The following is a 20,936-nucleotide window of genomic DNA, read 5'->3' on the forward strand; positions in this document are numbered from 1 at the left end:
GGACTTCCGATCCCAGACAATCTCATAAATGAGGGTAGACAGATTCTGCTAAATTCATTCAGTACACATGGTATTTACATCAAAGGAATTCGCCCATTATCTGCCCTGCCTTTCGTGCAACTTGCTGGGCATCTGGGCTGATATCCTCGTATTCTGCCATAAACAAGAACCGTTCCTTCCACAGCTGCCATCTCCCCTCCGTAAAACCGTGGCTTCCATCCCAAAGGTCTGTTTTACTGGGTAGAACTTGTTGAATGTACTCAGAACTGTCGGGTCGATCATCCTTCCACATCAACCTTCCAGCATGGATTATCCATTGTGCAGCGGCGCATACATTGGCTGCTAGTAATTCTGATACATTCATCTTGTACCATGGTGACTGTCTCTGAAGCGCGGACTGTGCCTGACGTCTTTCCTCCTTGTACTTCGTCGGGTCCACCTCCAAACACTTCTTCAATAAGCTCAAGCCCAAAGCACGAAGCTTTTTTCTTTACTAAAAGAACTTGTAGCCAGCAGTCTTGCTGAGAAGGTATTCATATTAATCCATCTAGCAGTTGACTTAGATGCGCACACTGTCCATCCTGATGATGCATGGGGTGAGATCATATCCCAATTGTCGCGCCACATGCTCCCGAAGCATCCCAACCATTTCCGTGGTATGTCTTTGGGTTCCGACTCAGATAGCTGTGAATCGAGTTTTTCGGCTTTAACCAAGAGGGCCAGCAATGAGGAATGGCTCGAAGGAAAGTCGGCAGCGGCCTCATAGATTAACTCCCAGAGAGCCCATGGCGTATCATCATTTTTAAAATCGAGTAAGCTCAGTTCTTTGATTGCGGTGGCTGAATCAATCTTGTTTGAGAATAGTTGCCGTAGGACCTCTGCATGAGGGCGTGCAGTGCGGTATTCAGGGTCTTCAGTTGTCTGGAGCCAGGATTCGTAACCACTTGTCGACATGATGGAGTTGATGTAGGTGCTACTACTAAGGACGGCTGTTGACAGGACTTAAGTATAGAATGATTTGACTCCTAGTACCTGGTTGCCTAAAAAAGAGTGTTGACAAAAACCGGCTGGCAGGTTGGGTGTATGTCTCTTCGCCCCTTCAACCGTGACATCATAGCTAGACTAGTCACAGTGATTTGTATTGTTCAGTCGGGCCAAAAGTACTTTTAATACTCTAGTCATAGCCCTGGGTATTAAACCTAAGGCACAGATCCTCATATTATAGTCGTAAATAGTGTGAATGGGATTGCCCTAGAGATGCGTAGGAGTTTTTTTTACGAAGCTATTGATGACAGGCAGCTCAATCACTGGCTGGGTGTGTTGATACATACCAATTGGCATATGTCGATAAAAGCAATGTCGACTCGTGCATTGCAAAGTACCGGACTATAACGTGGTGCGCTTCCAGAGCACATCCAGCACAAGGGATGCACTCTGGGCCGAACATTGGTCTGGAACCAGGAGCTAGTGGCATGGTTCAATCGACGAGGGTTAGCATTGAAAGGCGCAGGACTTCGTCGGGCACAACTGTGAATTGACCCTAATTGGTTTCATAAATGTTGCTGGCTATTTGAGCCCAGAATTGCTATATGATGGTATCCTTTATGAGTAGATGTTCCGTCTTACCATTAAATAATTGGCTCTACACAAATAGAAAACGTGGATCCATCGCTGTATTGCAGTCAGGTGGGACACGTACATCAAGAGCCCATGTTATACCCCGGCACTCATGGTAGCACCGACTGAAATTACATTAATGGCTTCTGACCAACATCTTTTAGACGGAGCAACAAGTACATCGGATGTGCAAGATTCGCTGATATGGCACCCGGGCATTTATTAATGTTATAAAGCGGAGGAAGTCAGAACACCGTGTAGACCCCGACCTAGGTTTATTTCCACAACCCTAGATATTATAATACAAGAGTCAAAAGACGATTAGATCAATACGATCTTAACCAAGCTCTAGGTAGAGTACGATATACAATAGCCGTCTTACCATGACTAATGAACTCGGCCCATTAGTCTGTCTCGCCTTCCTGAATTTCATTATTTTATTACATCTTCATTTAGTCATTTCTCCATACATTGTTATTTAACATAGGGGTCATAGGCATAGGGCTTCTTCCAGAAGCCATTGACCTTGCTTGAAATGCTTACTCGTCATTATCCCTTTCCAATTGGGCAGCTCGCTCGGCGATCAGGGGTTGTTCATGCCGAGCAGCTTGACGAATGCGCCTGCGGGAATCCTCATTTCTCCTCGCATTGATCGAATTTTGGGCAGTAGCTGGACCCAACGGGGTGCGGTTCAATGAGCGTACCGCTCTTCTGTTTTTTGGCCCGTTTGCCCTAGCTATATCGAACATAACCTTCTTCAATTCCGACTCTGTTTGTTCAATTCTTTGACACAATAGCACATTTGCATCCATACCGCGTTTCAAATGCTTTTGCAATCTTTTTGATAGCTTTTCAAAGCTTTCAGCATCTTTAGCAATGCTTCTGTTTAATTTGGCAACCCGGGCCGCTGTGTTGGGTGGTGAATTGGTCGCCGAGCTCGAGGGTTCGGGGGAGGGGGTATCAAAAACCGCAAGATCAAGGTTCTGCTCGTTCAATTCTTCCAACAAAGGTTCAATCACTAATTTCGCATTCACAGGGTAAATACCCCTTGATTTGAACGAGGATCTAATAGTTCGTTGCGTAAATGAGCGCCGGCGAACATCACCAATAATCCGGAAAAAATCCCGCTTTTGGCATGCACTTCCATCCCACATAACTTCTTCATTATTGGTGCTTTCAAACCAATGTTTGAGAGTTTGAAACACCTGCCCATCGAGGGGTTGAATGAGGTGAGAAGTGTTTGGAATAAAATAGCACGGAATGATGGAATTTGCGTTGCAGTAATCCATGAACTCGATCGTACAATGCGAAGGATGGTTATCCATCAACAAAAGCCTCGGTCGGCCCTTTTGAATTAGATTTTTCGAGGCTTCGTTAAAGGAAACAAGCCATTCCAATGCAACAGTGTCGTCGGTCCAACCGTCATCGGTAGGTCGAATTCGAAAACCATCAATATCAGTTGATGTATACCAGTCTTCTTGGTGTCGGGCCCCCTTAACTAAAAACCATGGTAACATTGACCAACCACTTGCCGATACACAGTCAATGCAAGTAATTGATTCAGCTTGACCACCATTCGGTGATTCCGCCGTTGGATCCTTTGAAATAGCCTTATGAGGCTTTCCCTGTTCAATAACGAAGCCAGTCACATCCCAATTGAAGATTTCGTGCGGAAGAAAGTGGTGCTTTTCCAACAGTCCTTCGTAAGGATCGAACCAGTCACTGATTTCGCCAGTATGTCCACTCTCAATGCGCCTTTTCTCCTTGGGTTTATGTGTGATATAGTGATATTCGGGGGGTAGTTATTGGATCCAGCGATAGACCCAGGAATGGCCGACGACCCGATCTTCACCCGACCGTTGTAGAATAGCATTTGCAGTGCGCTTAATCATCCCCGAATTGGGATTAATATATGCATTTTGTAGTGCATCGATCCATCCCATTAATGCCTTTTCTTGAATTGCATCTAATGCTCTGTTCGGTTGCTGACCAGCGGTTGCGCTATTGCCGCCCTTAACCCGAGCGTACAATGTAGAATAATTAACATCGAATTCACGGCTAATAGATTTGATGTTGGGTTTTGTTTCTGCATGGCATTTAGCTAATGCATCAAGAATTGCTTCTTCGCAAATTGGCGTTCTTTTAGGCATTTTTGGTTTAGATAATTGTATATGAAGATGATGGTAATGGTAAATAATTCAGAATGGTGGGACAGACTAATGGGCGGGTGTCATTAGTCATGATCAGACGGCTACTGTCGATCAACTCTACAAGATGGGCACCCAGCTGAGCGGGACCACAGAAGACTTGAGTGGGACCACAAAAAATCTTACCTAATTTCTAGTCCCCTTCAGCTTCTGACCTGCGGGGGTCTAACTAACGTGATCCACGGTCGCCCGAGCGACCCCATCAAAAACCTACTTCAATAATAATATATCTATTTTAACCACAACAAAAACGCCACCTCAACGCTCTGATAAAAAAGCAAAATTGATACAGCAAGAGGGTCGCCTTTTATTAGCTATCAAAGCTATAAAAGATGGTAGATATCTCTCTGCTGCAGCTGCTGCACGATCTTTTGAGATACCTGTCTCAACTTTGAAGGCCCGGATCAATGGGCGCGAATCTGCTGCTGAAAAGAGGGCATCTGGTCATATCTTCACCCAAGTCGAGGAGCAATCGATAGAGAATTGGGTAATTGATATGGATTCAAGAGGAGCAGCTCTTACTTTGCCTATGTTGCGAGATATGGCCAATCTTCTACTTAGTGCAAAGAAAAACACACCATCTACCACTGGTATTAATTGGCCTTCTCAATTTATCAAACGACACCCAAATCTCTCTACTCGACTCTCTCGCAAATATGACTATCAGAGAGCTCTTTCAGAAGACCCTCGAATCATTAAACCATGGTTTGATTTGGTTCAAAAGACAATTGAAAAGTGGGGTATTGTTTCAGACGATATCTTTAACTTTGATGAGAGTGGTTTTGCTATGGGTATTGGCACAACACAAAAAATTATCACTTCAGCGGAATATCACGGAAAAAGAGCTCTTTTACAAGCCGGAAATCGTGAGTGGGTAACTGCGATTGAGTGTATTCGAGCTTCTGGAAGTGTTATACCTCCGCTCTTCATTTTTAAGGGAAAAAAGTTTCCAGAGCATCTACGCCCCTATCTTCTTTCGAATCAAAAAGGAGCACGTCTTACTATGAGCGAAAATGGCTGGACTACTAATACAATTGGTTTATGGTGGTTGAAACATCTTTTAATCCCAAATATTGGGATAAGAGTGGGAAAATATTGCCTACTAGTCCTCGATGGTCATGGGAGTCATTTAACCCCTGAATTTGACCAGCTTTGTGAAGAAAACCAAATTATCGCAATTTGTATGCCTCCTCATGCTTCTCACCTTTTACAGCCTTTAGATGTGGGCTGTTTCTCGGTTTTGAAGAGGCTTTATGGAGGAGCGGTTTCAACTTCGATGCGGAACGGAGTCAACTCTATTGATAAGGAGGATTTCCTTGAAATGATCGCAGATGCGAGAATTGGTGCTTTTAAGACTTCTACTATACAAAATAGCTTTTTAGCTACTGGATTAGCACCCTTTGATGCTAATAAAGTCTTGGAAAAGCTCAATGTGCGCCTGGATTCTCTTCCTCCTCTCGAGATCATCTCTCAGCGACCACTCTCTTCCGGCAGTGATAGTGATCCAAATACTCTCTGGACTCTCTCAAAATTCGCAAAATCGCAATCTCGGATCAAACAAGGTCTAGAATCTTCTTCTTCAATCCTTTCTTCACCTACAAAAAGGGAGATTGAAAAGACCTACAACATGACCATCAAAGTCGTCCACCACCATATCTTTCTCCAGAATCGCTGTGCCCAATTAGAGGCTACCAATAAGAAACAGATCAAAAAACGAGAGACTATACATAAGTTCACTACCCAGAAAGGTATCTTTGGGGGTCTAGAGGGTGGTGAAGATGACATGGTTTATGTGGATGAAGATACAAGTAAAGATATATCTTTGCCAGAGGTACCTACAAATGCGGTTGTTGAGCCTACTTTACCTTCTATGCCCTCGGTTCGGCGGCATGTGACATGTTCTGGGTGCGGGATAAGAGGTCATACATATTCTAGATGCCCTGAACGTAATTAATAGCAAAATTCAAGTTATGCCATGGTTTTAGTGGTAGTAAAAAATTACTGATTTTTCGAGGTTTGGTGGGGTCGCTCGCGCGGCCGTGTCGCTCGGGCGACCGTGGATCACGTTAGTCCCGGTCAAGTCTTCTGTGGTCCCGCACAGCTGGAACCCGCTACAAGATCCGGGGCAGCTGAGGGGGTCTAGAAATGACTTGGCGGGGACTAGGAATAACAGCTTACGTAATTCATAGTCCCTTCACTCACTCAACCATCCGGTTATCATTAACGGAGACCTGTCCACTGTTTATAGCCTGACCATCTCCAACCTACTTAGTGGAGATATGACTTCCAATAGGACAACAATGCGCCTAAGAAGTGCTTCCTTAACGAACGTGGACCCCTCCAAAATTCATATCATCAGCGATATTACGTGCTCTGATGCGTCTCCAATATTTGAGATAGAACTGGATGGACAAAAGTGTGCATTGAAGCTTTTCCACGACAACGGCGATCCTGGATATACCGAAAAAGGTCGTGATTTGAACCGAGTTCGCTGCGAATTAAATGCGTACCTGTATAAAAAGCTGTTCACTTCTGGTGTCTGTGCGCATGGCTTCGACCCAAAATTGTGCGGCTACATCAATCGAATGGATCCCGCAGCATTCTATAACAGGATGAGTGAGTTAATTGGAGTTTGGAGCAGGGCTGTTTTGCTGAATTTTATCTCATTATAATAAAAATGTAATCCTCAAGGGTCACTCTCGCCGCTAGTTGGATCCTGTCTTAACGAAACTGTCTTCGCTACAATCCTCGTCCAAAATGATCTCGTAGTTGGATGTTTTCTGTCAGACCGCAGACATACTCCGGGTTCGAAACTTTGGGGAAAGACTAGAAATTAGTAAGATTTTTTTCTAGTCCCCGCCAAGTCTTTTCTAGACCCTCAACTAGGCCCCTACAGATCTCCAAGTTGAGTGGATCCTAATGAGTCCTATCAATTGGCTGATTGGTGGGAAGATTGTTTACGCCTTGGACATTTAGGGGCCAAAATCATCTTTTGTGACTTTTAGGGCGCAGCATGACTTTTGGCATGAAATATGATCCTACTGGCGCGTCATGGTGAGGAGCTTTCAAGCTGAGTGTTAAAATCATATATCTTAAATTATGTTGTGGGAAGTCTCAAGTACCAAATCGAATGAGTCAATCTACGATCATGTGCTGACTCGGAATCGCTTGAGTCGCAAATCAGAGCATGTTGTAGCATCTAGGTCTGGGGTAGTCTGCCTAGCGTCTGTTAGTCATAGCTATGAGTCCCTCGATATAAGTATCTCTTTTTCCCCCATTTTTCTTTTTCCTTCTACAACTCTCTCCGTCCAATATGGCACACGGCTGTTTTTACCGACTGGCCAATAGTAACCAGTCAGCGTTGAAGTACCTGCCCCAAATTGGGCTTGACGCGCATGCAACTATTCTCGCTACCAACTCGCGGACTCTCATTACGCAGACCTTTATAAACCCTTCTGCTACAGAGGCTATCTCCGAAGTCTTCTACTCGTTCCCTTTATATGAAAGTTCAAGCATCGTTGGCTTCACTTGCCGTTTGGGCGATACTGTAATTGAAGGAGTAGTTCAACCCAAAGAGAAAGCAAAGCAGACATACCAAGAGGCAAAGTCCAAGGGCAAAACCGCTGCTATCCTCCATCAGTCCCTTGGTGCAGCCGATGTATTCAGCACGCGCCTAGGAAATGTCCCTGCCGGGGGTACTGTTCTCGTCGAGATCACCCTTATTCAGGAGTTATCCCAGGATGCTAAAACTGATGGGATTCGATACACGATACCCGTCACTATTGGACCTCGATATGGACGTGGAGATGGTAGCGCGGGTGTGCCCGAGGGTGTTGTAGTTAAAACCGCAATCAAGGTGGACGTCGTCATGGAAAAAGGATCTAATATCCGCAACATTCGGTCACCAAGCCATCCCATTCAGGTGGACTTGGGCCGAACATCCGATATGCCGCAGTCAATCTTTGAGTCGTACTATGCTTCAATCCAGCTTGAGGATAATGTGGCCATCGATGAAGACTTTGTTCTCACTGTCAACGCGGACAAACAAGATCTCCCATTTGCCTTCTTAGAGGCACACCCTACGTTGCCAAATCAAAGGGCACTGATGGTCTCCCTGGTACCAAAGTTTAGTTTACCACCGGATTCATCTGAGATCGTGTTTGTCATTGATCGCAGTGGAAGTATGGAGGATAAGATTCCTACTCTCCGATCCGCTCTTGAGTTATTTCTTAAATCGCTGCCGCTGGGTGTACCCTTTAATCTTGTATCATTTGGCACCTCGCATGAAACTCTCTGGCCCCGAAGCAAGGTAAGTAGCACGGAGAGCTTAAAAGAGGCACTTACGTATACAAAGAAGATCCGGGCCGACCTAGGTGGGACAGAGATGATGTCCGGCCTTCAGGCAGCTGTGGAAAATCGCTACCAAGACAAGGTCCTTGAGGTGTTAGTCCTCACTGATGGAGAGGTTTGGAATCAGCATCGAGTCTTTGACCTTGTCAACCGGGCGAACCAGGAGAACTCTGCCCGGTTCTTCACTCTCGGCCTTGGGAACTCTGTGTCCCATTCGCTCATCAATGGAATCGCTAGAGCGGGCAAAGGGTTTTCCCAGACGGTTCTGAATAATGAGGATTTGAATAAGACTGTGATCCGCATGTTGAAGGGCGCTTTGATGCCGCGACTACATAACAGCAAGCTGGATGTGAACATTCCCGAGTTCAAAGAAGACTACGTGGAAGTTGAACCTGCGCGCAGTGATAGATCAGACACAGAGCCTCTAGTTCAGCCAATTTCTCTATTTGAGCAAGACCACAAAGAAGAGGAAATCGTTGGTGATGTTCGTGGGCCTCTGCCAAAACTTGCTGTTCCTAGTATTCTACAAGCACCAGCGGATCTTCCAGCTCTGTTCCCCTTCATTCGCTCAAATATCTACCTACTATTCTCACAGCCCACTGACTCGGTCCCGGAAACCATCACCCTTCGCGCCAACAGCAAACATGGTCCCTTGAGTCTGGACATCCCCGTACAAGATATTGGCAAGGGGCAAACTCTTCATCAGCTTGCAGCTAAGAAGACAATCACTGAACTTGAGGAGTCTCGCGGCTGGATCTACTCCGCCAGGGATACTGAGGGCGAGCTAGTTAGGTCCAAATGGGAGAGTCGGATTGATGAACTAGTTCAGAAAGAGTGCGAGCGTCTGGGGGTGATGTTCCAAATCGCAGGCAAACACTGTTCATTTGTTGCCGTAAACGACAACACCCCGGTAGAGTATGAAAAGGATCCAGGGAGAAAATTCGCTGTTATGCGGACAATTACCGAACGTCAGGCCGCCTGCAGAATGCAGATCGTATGTCATATCTCACTTCATATACCTTATATCTACATATACTAATTTATTTCTCAAGGATTCCGCATTCAACCTAGATTTCAGCGCACAAGAAAATCCCGAGATCCTGGAGAACTTCGACTTTAACACATTCCTCAACAGTGACGCCGACGCCTCAGGCTTCGGGTTTGTTCCCAATGCGACTCCGTCCCCCAAGAGAAAAAAGGCCAAAAGATCTTGGATATTGGATTCGTGTGCAGAATCATATTCCCCGATGGCTTCGTTTGGTAGCGCTACGAGCCCGAATTACATCCCTACCAGTCCTACCTTGGTTCCCACAGCCACTTTCAGTCCCACGGGCACTTGCAGTGGGTACGTTCCAACTGCTACAACTCCAAGCTTTTCTCCTACAAGCCCAGGCTACAGCCCGGTTGCCTTCGGTGTTGCAGTGAGCTCTACACGCCCACTTACGAACCCTAGCTTCTCACCTGACTCACCCTCCAATAACGAGGAAGACGACGATGAAGGCACGGGCTCAACACCAGCCCTTCCATTAAATAAACTCATCCATCTTCAGACCTTTGAAGGATTTTGGGAGATAAGCGATGCGCTGTTCCGGATTGTGGGCCTCGATCCAAGCACTACCCGTACCAAGATACAAAGCGACTATGAGTCCCTTGCAGAAAACAACACAAATCAGACGCCTGTTGATGAGAAATGGTCTCGTTTAATTGCCACGTGCCTGGTGTGCCAGTTCTTGGAGATGAAGGAAACCGCGTCTAAAGATGTGTGGGAATTGGTGAAGACCAAGGCAGATGGTTGGGTGCAGGCTGAGACTGATGCATTGGAAACTGCAGATCGAGAAGTCATTGTGAAGCTCCTCGATGGACTAGGCTCTTTCTTCTGACATCGTAACGACAGTAAATCAGGTTGCTTTCCATTGTATGTGTTTCAATTATGATTTTGTTACTCATCTTTACTTGCTCGCGAGCTATGAGATTGTGGTGAAGTGCGATGTGACAATTCTGGATAAATTCCCTGACCTGAGATTAATTTACCCAAATACATATGTGCACCTCGGTACTCTTAAATTCATGACACTTGTGAAATTCTGGAAATTACTGCCTGGTACCACCAGCCTTATAGTGCTGCTGTTCATCATCAGAGCCACAGTTCCTGGAGAACCGACCTAGATACAGGTTGGCTTGGATTGAGGAGTTAGGGCATCATGTATGCCCACTATAATTCGGTCCGTCTTGAGTAATTTCTCTAAATACGATATCATAATGGGCAGTCTGTCCAATTTGAATAGGTTTGGCTCCTAGTCATCATCTGAATGACCAGCTTTCGTTTCGGTTTCCAAGGTTCAGGACTCGTAAACATCTATTCTGAGGAATGATGCTGAGTATAAGTAACGGACTAGGATGGTCCTTTTATACCCCCAATTGTATCCGCTAACCAATTTTCAGCGATTAATTTCTCATAAAATTGCCTATTTTTGCATAAATGCAACAAGTTTCTGACCCTTTGTTTTCGAATTGAAGCCCCGAGAGTATACCCGACAGATGGAGAGATATAATTGATCCCATTTTCTTGCGGAAGAAACAACATCAATTGCTCGTTATGTGGACAGTTTTAGTTCCTGACACAAGCTGAAATCGGTGTTTCTATCCATCGATTATCAATTTCAAGCTGGAATGTGTGTTGTTTTGGGCATAGTTATGGACTCGGAAGGGTCGCCGATCATGAATCCCTATGCATACATATATGAAGAGGAATTTGAAGGAACAGTAGAAAGTGTCACCCGTAGACTAGGCTGTCGAGATTTAACGTATTTACAAGTGCAAAAACCAACAAGAGGCAGAATCACAAATTATCCCTGTCATGATTCATAATGCATTCAAGTGTATGTAAAACCAAGAGCAAAGATCCCAGCCTCCAATCAGTACACGGTCAAACAGCTCACGGCGCCATTCTTCAAAACCTCAAAAAGAAGACCTGGAAAACCAAACATTTCGGTATTGCCCAATCCTCCATCCTGGCCATCGACACTTGTACGATGGCCTTTGGACGTGGTTTCCTCCCACCCACCGAGGAACTCAACACTGCTTTCAGGGCTGTCGCCCCAGCCACGGTTCAGCACCATTGGCCGCTGCAAAGCACGTTCTTCAGTAGAATTTGCATAAGATCCTTTCCAGATTGCCCGCAGCCGCTCTGATATTTCATCGTAGGGAGATTCTGAATTCAAATGGTCACTGGAATCATTCAAAGGGATTGTCCAGCGGCTTCGGCGGTGGCGGTTGAACGGGTAGGACCCTGGAACATTTCCATGCAGGATGATCTTGGTTACTGTCAGCTGGGAGGATGAGGGCTGGGGCAACGGGTCTGGAAGACCAGAATTTGGGAAGGCGGGACCAGGTGGGGCTGGATAGGAGATGAAGGCATCGAAACCATGGTGGAAATAGTTCAAGAAACACTCTGCTGGTAATGAAGTCGGATCGCCGATATTAAAGGCAGCCATCTCCTCATCTGAGTCATCAGTTACGCTGTTATTAGATGAGTGGTCGGCATCCGGAATACTGCCTGGAGAAGGACTCAGGTGTATGTCTCCGCCGCCTGCGGCACGATGGATGGAGATCCGGCGGTCATTCTTACGATAGATCGCATCTGGTGGGCCAAAGTCTGCAATCAGGTCTTGAGGAGTGGTCTCTCCCAGTGTTATGACCAAGGGGAAACCTGTCCTGCGGAACACTTCAAGCTTTCCGGCACCCAGAACTTGCCACTCCTCGATCTCATCTGCGAGAGACTCTCGAGACTTGCCAATCAAGGCCGATGAGCGTGGATACTGGGGTTGCTGTGTGAAAATTCTGGCTCGGACCTCTGGCCATGATGAACCTTGATATATGGACATGGATGTGGCCGGCAGGGCGGCGGATGAAGATAACAGAGCTACGAAATCACACTGGTCGGACCAGGCTGAATGCTGAAGAGGAAACGAGAAGGCGATCCCAGGATATGACAGCACGTAGGTCCCATATGGAGACTTATCTGCCGGCGGTACGTATTCTCCTGGGTATGAAGGACCAAACAGGCGATTATAGACATGCCGGAAGCTCGGACCCTGTGAGGACGGGGTTTGTTCTGCAGACTTTCCACCCTTAAGCACCTCCTGATTCTTGTATACCAGGTTTACTCGGGAGAAATCAAGTATTTCGATTAACCGGAGCCTTTGGTCAGGACCGTCGAATCGAAGCCGTAAGCCGTTTGAAGGTAGCTGGAGTACCACGGGCTTCCGAAGCGGGTCCGCGGGGGAATATGCAAGGTCGATAGCGGGGTATGTTTGAGGATAGGACTTCACCCGGGTAAGAACATTATGCAAAGAAGCACCCAGGGCTATTATGTTATTAGCTTGAGATATACAAGTTAAGGCTAAATCGGAACGTACTAATAAACCCAAGTCCTTTCCCGGGGAAGATCTGCGCCTGTGTTGAAGTAGTAGAAGTAGTCATGTCGGTTTTCAAAGCCCGTTGACTATGAGCCTGCGATAGTCCATGCGATCAAGAAACCTTGAAAGTTATAAGCCAAAGAGAGTGTCAACTTGTTTAAAAGCAGAAGGGAAAGTTCCGTGAGGGGGGAATACTTGGGAGACCGATAAGGGATGACGATAGCAGCCGATACAGTCATGTGAGGGGAATGAAGGGTCACGTGCGTTTGTTTATGTTTTCCCAAATGAATCAAAGGACTCCACTGATATACACAACTTGGAAAAAAAAGGGTAACTCCTCATAATTATTCTCTTGATTCGATTCATTGTCAATTTTTAATTGCCAAATCTTCATTATGCCTGGCCCACCAAGGCCTCCCTCTACCCTCCCTACTACGAGGAGGTCAGGTTTGCGGCAACCTGTTCGACGAGCGGGCTCGGCAGCTCCAGAACGCCATGCGTCGCCCGCGGTATCTGCGCTGTCTACGCCATCAGTTCGATCGTCTACGTTAAGCTCAGCCCGCGCGCCACCACGAAGTCCAGAAAAGTCAAATCCAGCGGTTAAGCGCAAGGAGAAGGACTTCGAGAGGGAGATCAGTGATGACACAAGCATACACGTGGTAGTCCGTTGTCGCGGTCGAAGTGATCGCGAGGTCAAAGAAAACAATGGTGTTGTACTATCGACACCAGAAGGCGTGAAGGGCAAGACCCTGGATCTTTCAATGGGACCGAACGCGGTCTCAAACAAGACATACGCCTTCGACAAAGTCTTCTCACCAGCGGCTGACCAGACCATTGTTTTCGAAGATGTGGTTACCCCCATTTTGAGCGAGGTGAGTGAATCAGCAGTGTGTGCATTACAATGGCTGTGCTAATTTCTAGCAGATGCTAGCAGGTTACAATTGCACAGTGTTCGCATATGGACAAACAGGAACAGGAAAGACATACACCATGTCAGGAGACATGACCGATACACTAGGCATATTATCTGATGATGCGGGTATTATTCCGCGCACTCTTTACTCTCTGTTTCAGAAGCTCGAGGGCACAGAGAGCACAGTGAAATGCTCTTTCATCGAACTTTATAACGAAGAACTCCGAGATCTATTGTCCTACGACGATAGCACGAAACTGAAAATTTTCGAAAACGAGAAGAAAGGAGGACACAGCACAATGGTCCAAGGGATGGAAGAGACCTATATTGACTCTGCGTCCTCAGGTATCAGACTGCTGCAATCCGGCAGTCACAAACGCCAGGTTGCAGCGACAAAATGTAATGATCTGAGTTCGCGAAGTCATACAATCTTTACAATGACCGTTCTCACAAATCGCACAACTGACTCTGGTGAGAATTACGTTACCTCTGGCAAGTTGAATTTGGTCGATTTGGCTGGAAGTGAAAATATCGGACGAAGCGGTGCAGAAAACAAACGCGCGACGGAAGCTGGTCTCATCAATAAGAGTCTGCTCACTCTCGGTCGGGTCATTAACGCACTTGTTGATAAGAGCTCGCATATTCCTTACCGGGAGTCTAAGCTCACACGGCTCCTGCAAGATTCGCTTGGAGGGCGAACAAAAACCTGCATCATTGCCACAGTCTCCCCCGTACGCAACAATCTTGAAGAAACTATCTCTACCCTTGACTATGCCTTCCGGGCAAAGAACATCCGCAACAAGCCCCAGATCAACTCAACTATATCCAAAGACAAGCTTCTACGAGATATAGGAATGGAAATTCAAAAGCTCAAGAGCGAGTTGATTGCCACGCGGCATCGCAATGGTGTCTATATGACGCCTGACGCGCACGATGAACTGACCATGGAAAGTGAATCACGTCGCATTGTCAACGAAGAGCAACGCGCCAAGATCGAGTCCATGGAAGGCAGTCTCCGACACAAAGTTCAAGAACTGCTCTCCATTACCGGAAATTTCAACTCGCTGAAACAGGACAATGAGGAGACACGGTCCAAGTTGAACGAAACCAAAGAAGTTCTCAACGAGACTGAGAAATTCTGGAAAGAAACTCAGGAGAAGTTGGACGAAGAGAAGGCTGTGCGCAAGGCCCACCAAAACACGGAAAAGCAGCTCAGGGACATTGGTGCTGGGCTTGTCTCAACTCTGAATGGTACCGTTCAAGATGTGAATGGATTGCATGCGAAGTTGGATCGCAAGGATAGCTTGGAGGCAGACAACCGCCAAACGTGGCAGAATTCGACTGGTGAGGTCTCTGATGTGACACAGCAAATTGATGCTCGCATGGAGATCTTCCAGACCCAGCATGCTAAGCTATTGCAGGAAATGTCTGGCAAGATTCATCAATTCGTAGATCACGAACTGGATACTGTGAAGTCTACTCGCTCCACCCTGCGGGATCTTGGTACCTCCTTTGACAAGGTCGAGGCAGAAGCCAAGAACAATACCTCCAGTGCTCACAGCGCGATGAACGAAGTTCTGGAGGAGATCAAGGATCTACGTGAAGAGGTTAAATCCAAGGTTGGCGAGGGTCTGAATGGATTGTCTGCTGCTGCTGCTCGGATCTCCAAGGAGGTCATCGGGGAGTTCTCGGAGTTCCATTCCCAGCTTCACTCATCATACAGCACACTCGGCAAAGACTTCAAGTCCATGTTCGAGAGCATGGCAAAGCACCTCGAGGAGCAAAAGTGGGAGGTCAACAGATTACGCCTAGAGCTGCAGGCAGCTAACCGCCAAACGGTGGAGGCTAATAGAAAGGCTTCCTCCAACCTCGCACAGGTCCTGGATGAGGAGCATGCGAGTGCACAAGCCGAGCGTGAAACTCTTATGTCTCACATTCGAGGGCTCCTTGAGGACTCAAACCAACGACAGAATAACCGCCTCAAAGGCAAATTCGACATACTCCGCACAGACATCTCGGCATCAGGCGATTCGCTTGAGCATGCCACCGCACAACACGATAGACACATTGATGAATGGATTTTCAAGGAAGAACAGTTTGCCAAAGACATTACTGCATCCAAGGATGAAATCAAGACTCGCATGCAGAACGATTGGGAGGTAAGAATGACCAATATTGCTGTTTGGACTGTAACTAACATCAATAGACCTTTGACCAGCGCAACGCCTCGATTCAGCGGGCAACCGAGTCCGTGCATCAAGAGACTGTTCGTATCGTGGATGCTCAAATGAGCGACATGGGCACACAAATGGAAGCATTGGATGATTTTGTCGCCAAAGCTCGCTCGCAAAATGGCCGTTTCCACGAATCACACATTGGCAGCTTGAATGCCATGTCCGAAAATGTTCGCGAGTCCCGGTCAAATGTCCACGGTCAACTCGATGGACTCACTGGACGTGTGGAGCAGCTTCAGGAAGATGTCAATACTCATACAGCAAACTTAGAGCAAATTATCGCGCCTTTGCATGCTGAAGTCCGCCAGCCTCTCTCGACCATACGCTCTAACATCCAGTCTCATCCCATGAAGGAATACGTCCCAACAGGTGTAACACCTCAAAAACGTCGATATGAGTATCCTTCCGAACTGCCACAGACCGAACCCCATGATGGACTGCGCTCTCGACACCGTACATCCAAGCAGTTTACTGCTCTCCCATTCAACGAAGAGGATCAACAGGACTCCCCTGCTCCCACTTCCCCTCAAATGGTGGCTTCCCCGGCTAAGAAATTTGTCTATAACGATACCCCGGAAGAGGTAGGCCACCCTCTTCCATCCGCTACCTCATCTTCCAACACTGGCCTTAGAGAAGTCGACCTAAACGTCGCCAGACCGGTCGTGTCTGATGCCGACGACGCACCCTCCAACAAACCCGAAACTCCCGCTTTACCATCTTCCATGGACCTAGACGAAACACCTGAAAAGGAAGAACCTGAACCACAGCCTTCCCGGAAGCGCCGTCGCTCAAATTCTAATAACAATCCTGAGAGCAAGCTTCCTAAGACAATGCTCACGAAGAAGATGGCTGGTGTGATGGAGGGTCGTGAGAACATGCCTCCCGCGGCTGTTGGCGGTCGGAGATTCAGAAATCGCACCTCTGACTAGCCATGATCTTGTCTGTCTTTGCTTTTTCTTCTTTCTTTTCTTTTCATTCCTTTTCTCTCATCCTGCTTTTGACTATTTTGATACCCAATGTCGCTGGGCTTTTCACTCTGGGTTGGAGTTTCTGGCTGAGAAAACAGTGCTGGGTCATTCCTATCTCTTTTGTCTGAGCCCTAGAAAGGCGACTACTTGGCGTTGGTGGTTTTGTCTGCATATTCCATATTCCTATAGGGACGTCCCTGATCTTAATAACAACTATTGATCTCCCTTGTTATTGTTTTAATGTAGATTACTATTCATTCATAAAGCCCATCACGGGCCTGGCAGACTACCTAACGCCTGTGCTTAGCGCCAAAAGCAAAAATATCTAATCACAACTGCTCCACTCCTGTGCTGGGATCTTCCTCCCCTTGGGCGGTTTCATCGACCACATCAGGAGGAACATGATGTTCTTCTTCTGCCTCCGCATGCGCTTTGGGACCCGCTGCCTCCGCTGCATCAATCACTGCCTGCAACTCACTCATCCGTTTGGCGAACTGGTCCATCATTTCCTCTAGTCTCTGTCCTCTGCCCTCCCCGTCTTTCCCCTTCTGGTCGGGCAGACCGGCAGTTCCACGAATCTTCAACATCAATCCATGAGCCGGTGACTCGCCGGGATTGCTATTCTCGAATGTCGGTGCTGGCACGATCTCCGTATTGAGGACTTGCCATGTGGACGAGAAACTCTGCGCTGCGGTCACGCGGTACTGAGGCTGGCCTTCGTGCGGTATGGCGGACTGGTTTGCCGGTGAAGAGGATAAAGACTTTGTGTCGCCTTTGCCTGGTGCGAGTTGTTCGGGAAACGGGTCCTGTGCCTCTGAGACCGGGGAGGGCTCTACGTCAAGAATGATATAATTCTCCCGTACACCTGGCACTGGAGGTGGAAGGAGACTTGTCTTGGCCGGGACCGAATCGGAGGGGTCTTTGATCTCATCTTGGGGAGAGGTGTGGATGTGCGCGATCTGGTCCTTTTTGGAATCGGAGAGGGCTTCTTGTTGTGCAGATAAGCTGCGCAGTGCTGCTTCCGTCACGATATCGCTGTCATCGTCGGAGAATATGTAGTGTACCGTTGGGTGGTGGTAATCGGAGGTGTGGGCGTCTTCGATCAAGGTAAAGAAGGGCTGGAATGCAGGGTGGGATGAATGGTGGTCTTGGCCTTCTTCTGGATGGTCTTCGATTTCATTCACGGTTGCATCTTGGTAAGGAGATGCGACTGTTACTGGTGATTGATGGCTTTCGTCTGTAGATCGCGGCTCTGGCGGTTGCCCTCTGGAGTGGGGATCACCTGGCCGCGCCGAGGCGGTTCCTGGTCTGGAGGCGTCCTTGCGAAGAGACTGCCGTGATGAGGAAGAGGATAGAGGGTAAGGAGAATTGTTCGGCGACATCTCCATAAGCCGAGGCTACATCATTCTGGAGAAACTATAGGATGATGTTCTGTATTGACGTGCGGAGAAAGCCTCTTATCGATAGCGCCACGTGATGCAGGCCTCGAACGCGGCGGATGTACTCCGTATGTATATTGTCGCTTTATTACATAGCTCAATATATTCTTCCATTCTTTTAGGAGAAACATTTGTAATGTAATTTGAGTACTCTGAGTACTCATCTCAGGTCATTATTAAGCTGTGTTGTGGTTGGAGTCTTCTATCCATGGATACTAGGTATGTCTTGCTTACGTCTACAATATATATATACATCCGCAATGTATGTTCTATAGGCAATGATGTCAGGATTTGAAGCTTCATTTCCAAGTTTGCAACTTAATTGAGATATTCTTTTCCCTATTATAAACATTCATCCAGATTTTAGAATAACAGTATGATTTACTTGAAGGAGAATCTAACCATCAATTAGCTAGATCTGTAATCCTCGGAGGGTGATTTGATATGTCTATGCCAATATCAATATACCGGTACTGTGAATATGTAAGAAGTTGTATGCAAAGCAATGATTTTGATCAGGACGGCCTCAAGTTGAGTATCGAGTTATACTTATTATTCAGTCTGGCGTGACCATCCGATCAGGCCAATAGCCAACCATGCGTGTTTATGTCTAGCAACAAGATCCAGCTTGTCCTCTAACATAGGTTTGTTTGCAGCAAAGAACTGCAAAGGGGTATCTCAAATTGTCCCACAACGCCTTGATAAACATGGGAGAAAAGAGAAAACATAGATAAGCTCGTTATTCCTTCTCCTTCCATTCGAATTCTGGAGATGATTTAGCTCGATATTCACAGAAGTAACAGGGCAGAACCTTACTTTGCCGACACATTGGGCACAGCCCCTTGGAAGTCTCTAGGTCAATCCAGGTCATTAAACAATGCTGGATGGCGTTAGTGCAGTTCCCTCAATCCATCCAAGCAGTTCCTACCATATGAAACGCATGATTACATCTTCCTTGCACTGCAACCATCAGTCAGCATATAGGAGAGGACGATATAGAAAAGAAGTGAACTCACCAAGTGCGCAGTCGTCGCCGGGAAATTTGCAGGTTGGACAAGTGCCATCGAACTGGACACGACAGATACCACAGACTTCATCTTCAGGGATATCCCAGTGCCAAGTAGCAATAGCATTCCATTCTTTAATGGCGACCTTCATGGTTAAGCGAAAGAAGTTGAGACCTTTGGGAGGTTGGTGAAGTAGAAAAAGGAAAAGGGAAAACATTGAAATTGATAACAAACACGATAAGATCATTATCACGAGACCCCCCAAATGGCTGTTTCTCCGCACTAACGCAATAGTACTCCTCTTATTGCTCTTATTGCTTCTCTTTGCTTCTTTTAACTACTTTCAGTTCACTACTTAGTGTTTACTGGTTATTGCTTTGACCTCGTTATGTAAATTGGAGATTTCTCTATTGTCCCTCTAAATCATGACTTTCTCCGCCATTCGATCCTCGCTCATTCGCTTCCGTACAATGTCCACCACCTCCCCACTCCAGACTCAGTCGCGCAATGTCTCTTTTTCTTCATATTTAGTGACTCCAAAGCAATTGAATGAGGCTTTGAAGAAGAACCCTCCTGATGGAACCAAAATCTCAACTTCCCCACGCGTCATTCCTCTCAACGCAGCATGGTTCATGCCGAATGACCCAGAGGGCCGCAAGGGAATTGACTCGTTCCGCAACTCGCGCATTCCCCAGGCCCGATTCTTCGATCTGGACACTATCAAAGATCCTGATTCACCTTACCCACATATGCTTCCTACGTGCGAGACTTTCGCCGAGGCTATGAGTGAACTTGGGATTCGTCGCGACGACGAGGTCGTTGTCTACGACACTGCCGAGTTGGGCATCTTCAGCGCGCCCCGTGTTGGCTGGACGCTGCGTGTCTTCGGTCATCCCAATGTGCATGTTTTGAATAATTATCGCCTCTGGGTTCAGGAAGGGTTTCCGACTGAGAGCGGGGAACCCGCGCCGGTGGAAAAGTCCAAATACTCTGTGCCAACTTACGACTCCCGACTAGTGATTTCTTTCCGGGAAATGAAGGAGCTGGCTCTGGACTATGGCAAGGAAGGAGCGGAGGAAATTGAGATCCTAGATGCACGCTCTTACGGTCGCTGGGCCGGGACTGATCCGGAGCCGCGCCCTGGTCTGTCATCAGGCCATCTTCCTGGCTCCAAGAGCTTGCCTTTCCAGAAATTGTTGGATCCGGAGACAAAGACATATCTCCCAGCTGAAGACCTGCGTAAGGTCTTTGAGGAGCACAAAGTGGATCCAAATCAAACGATTATCAGCTCTTGCGGTACAGGTGTGACTGCTTCGGTTATTGAAACAGCTCTGGCTGTTGCAGAATACGGTGACCCTCATCTCCGTCGGGTGTATGACGGTAGTTGGACGTGAGTACATCCTCCGACTTCCCTTTTACCTTCCAAGGTACTTTACCTTGGCATACGCTAATATGAAAAAGTGAATGGGCGCAACGAGTGAAGGAATCAGATGGCCTAATTAAGAAGGTCAAGTCATAGGATATTGGCTTCACAATGGTTTCTATGAGTCTATATCTCTATCTCTGTTTTCTCTTGTCTCTGGTCTCTCTACTCTTTAGATTGTATTGAATATAGAATCTCTCTTCCCTTTTCTGTCGCCGCTTAGTCATCAATATTTTTACCCATTCGCATCATTTCTCATTTCTCATTTCTTTAACCAGAATCAGAGAAAGATATTTCAACGTACGAAGATGCTCCAGATGCAAACCTGTCAACTGGCTTCTCATCGTGAGTGATTAGCCC

At 47.0% G+C, this 20,936-nt stretch overlaps 8 protein-coding genes across 8 annotated transcripts; 3 read left to right on the plus strand and 5 right to left on the minus strand.

The window, feature by feature from the left end:
- Positions 1-79: 79 nt before the first annotated feature.
- Positions 80-954, minus strand: N7529_001942 (uncharacterized protein; the record flags this gene model as incomplete). Its single annotated transcript, XM_057237473.1, has 2 exons — positions 80-481; positions 574-954. The coding sequence occupies 2 exons, from the start codon at positions 952-954 to the stop codon at positions 80-82; spliced, it is 783 nt and encodes a 260-aa protein (XP_057102160.1).
- Positions 955-2,156: 1,202 nt separating this feature from the next.
- Positions 2,157-3,767, minus strand: N7529_001943 (DNA-binding domain-containing protein; the record flags this gene model as incomplete). Its single annotated transcript, XM_057237474.1, has 3 exons — positions 2,157-2,465; positions 3,255-3,380; positions 3,441-3,767. The coding sequence occupies 3 exons, from the start codon at positions 3,765-3,767 to the stop codon at positions 2,157-2,159; spliced, it is 762 nt and encodes a 253-aa protein (XP_057102161.1).
- A 3,370-nt stretch (positions 3,768-7,137) lies between these two features.
- On the plus strand, positions 7,138-10,054 carry N7529_001944 (VIT and vWA domain-containing protein; the record flags this gene model as incomplete). Its single annotated transcript, XM_057237475.1, has 2 exons — positions 7,138-9,168; positions 9,227-10,054. The coding sequence occupies 2 exons, from the start codon at positions 7,138-7,140 to the stop codon at positions 10,052-10,054; spliced, it is 2,859 nt and encodes a 952-aa protein (XP_057102162.1).
- A 1,035-nt stretch (positions 10,055-11,089) lies between these two features.
- N7529_001945 (UPF0183 domain protein) lies at positions 11,090-12,656 on the minus strand (the record flags this gene model as incomplete). The annotated part of the gene is made up of 2 exons (XM_057237476.1): positions 11,090-12,540; positions 12,593-12,656. 2 exons carry the CDS (start codon positions 12,654-12,656, stop codon positions 11,090-11,092), a joined length of 1,515 nt encoding a protein of 504 aa, XP_057102163.1.
- Positions 12,657-12,987: 331 nt separating this feature from the next.
- Positions 12,988-16,668, plus strand: N7529_001946 (putative kinesin family protein (BimC); the record flags this gene model as incomplete). Its single annotated transcript, XM_057237477.1, has 3 exons — positions 12,988-13,464; positions 13,517-15,664; positions 15,712-16,668. The coding sequence occupies 3 exons, from the start codon at positions 12,988-12,990 to the stop codon at positions 16,666-16,668; spliced, it is 3,582 nt and encodes a 1,193-aa protein (XP_057102164.1).
- Positions 16,669-17,036: 368 nt separating this feature from the next.
- On the minus strand, positions 17,037-18,095 carry N7529_001947 (uncharacterized protein; the record flags this gene model as incomplete). Its single annotated transcript, XM_057237478.1, has 1 exon — positions 17,037-18,095. One exon carries the CDS (start codon positions 18,093-18,095, stop codon positions 17,037-17,039), a length of 1,059 nt encoding a protein of 352 aa, XP_057102165.1.
- A 790-nt stretch (positions 18,096-18,885) lies between these two features.
- Positions 18,886-19,304, minus strand: N7529_001948 (anaphase promoting complex subunit 11; the record flags this gene model as incomplete). Its single annotated transcript, XM_057237479.1, has 4 exons — positions 18,886-18,911; positions 18,963-19,026; positions 19,075-19,106; positions 19,163-19,304. The coding sequence occupies 4 exons, from the start codon at positions 19,302-19,304 to the stop codon at positions 18,886-18,888; spliced, it is 264 nt and encodes an 87-aa protein (XP_057102166.1).
- A 274-nt stretch (positions 19,305-19,578) lies between these two features.
- Positions 19,579-20,672, plus strand: N7529_001949 (sulfurtransferase; the record flags this gene model as incomplete). Its single annotated transcript, XM_057237480.1, has 2 exons — positions 19,579-20,543; positions 20,615-20,672. 2 exons carry the CDS (start codon positions 19,579-19,581, stop codon positions 20,670-20,672), a joined length of 1,023 nt encoding a protein of 340 aa, XP_057102167.1.
- Positions 20,673-20,936: the final 264 nt, after the last annotated feature.

This window comes from Penicillium soppii, assembly GCF_028829465.1.
Source record: "Penicillium soppii strain IBT 18220 chromosome Unknown utg000002l, whole genome shotgun sequence".
In the NCBI taxonomy this organism is placed as follows: Eukaryota; Fungi; Ascomycota; class Eurotiomycetes; order Eurotiales; family Aspergillaceae; genus Penicillium; species Penicillium soppii.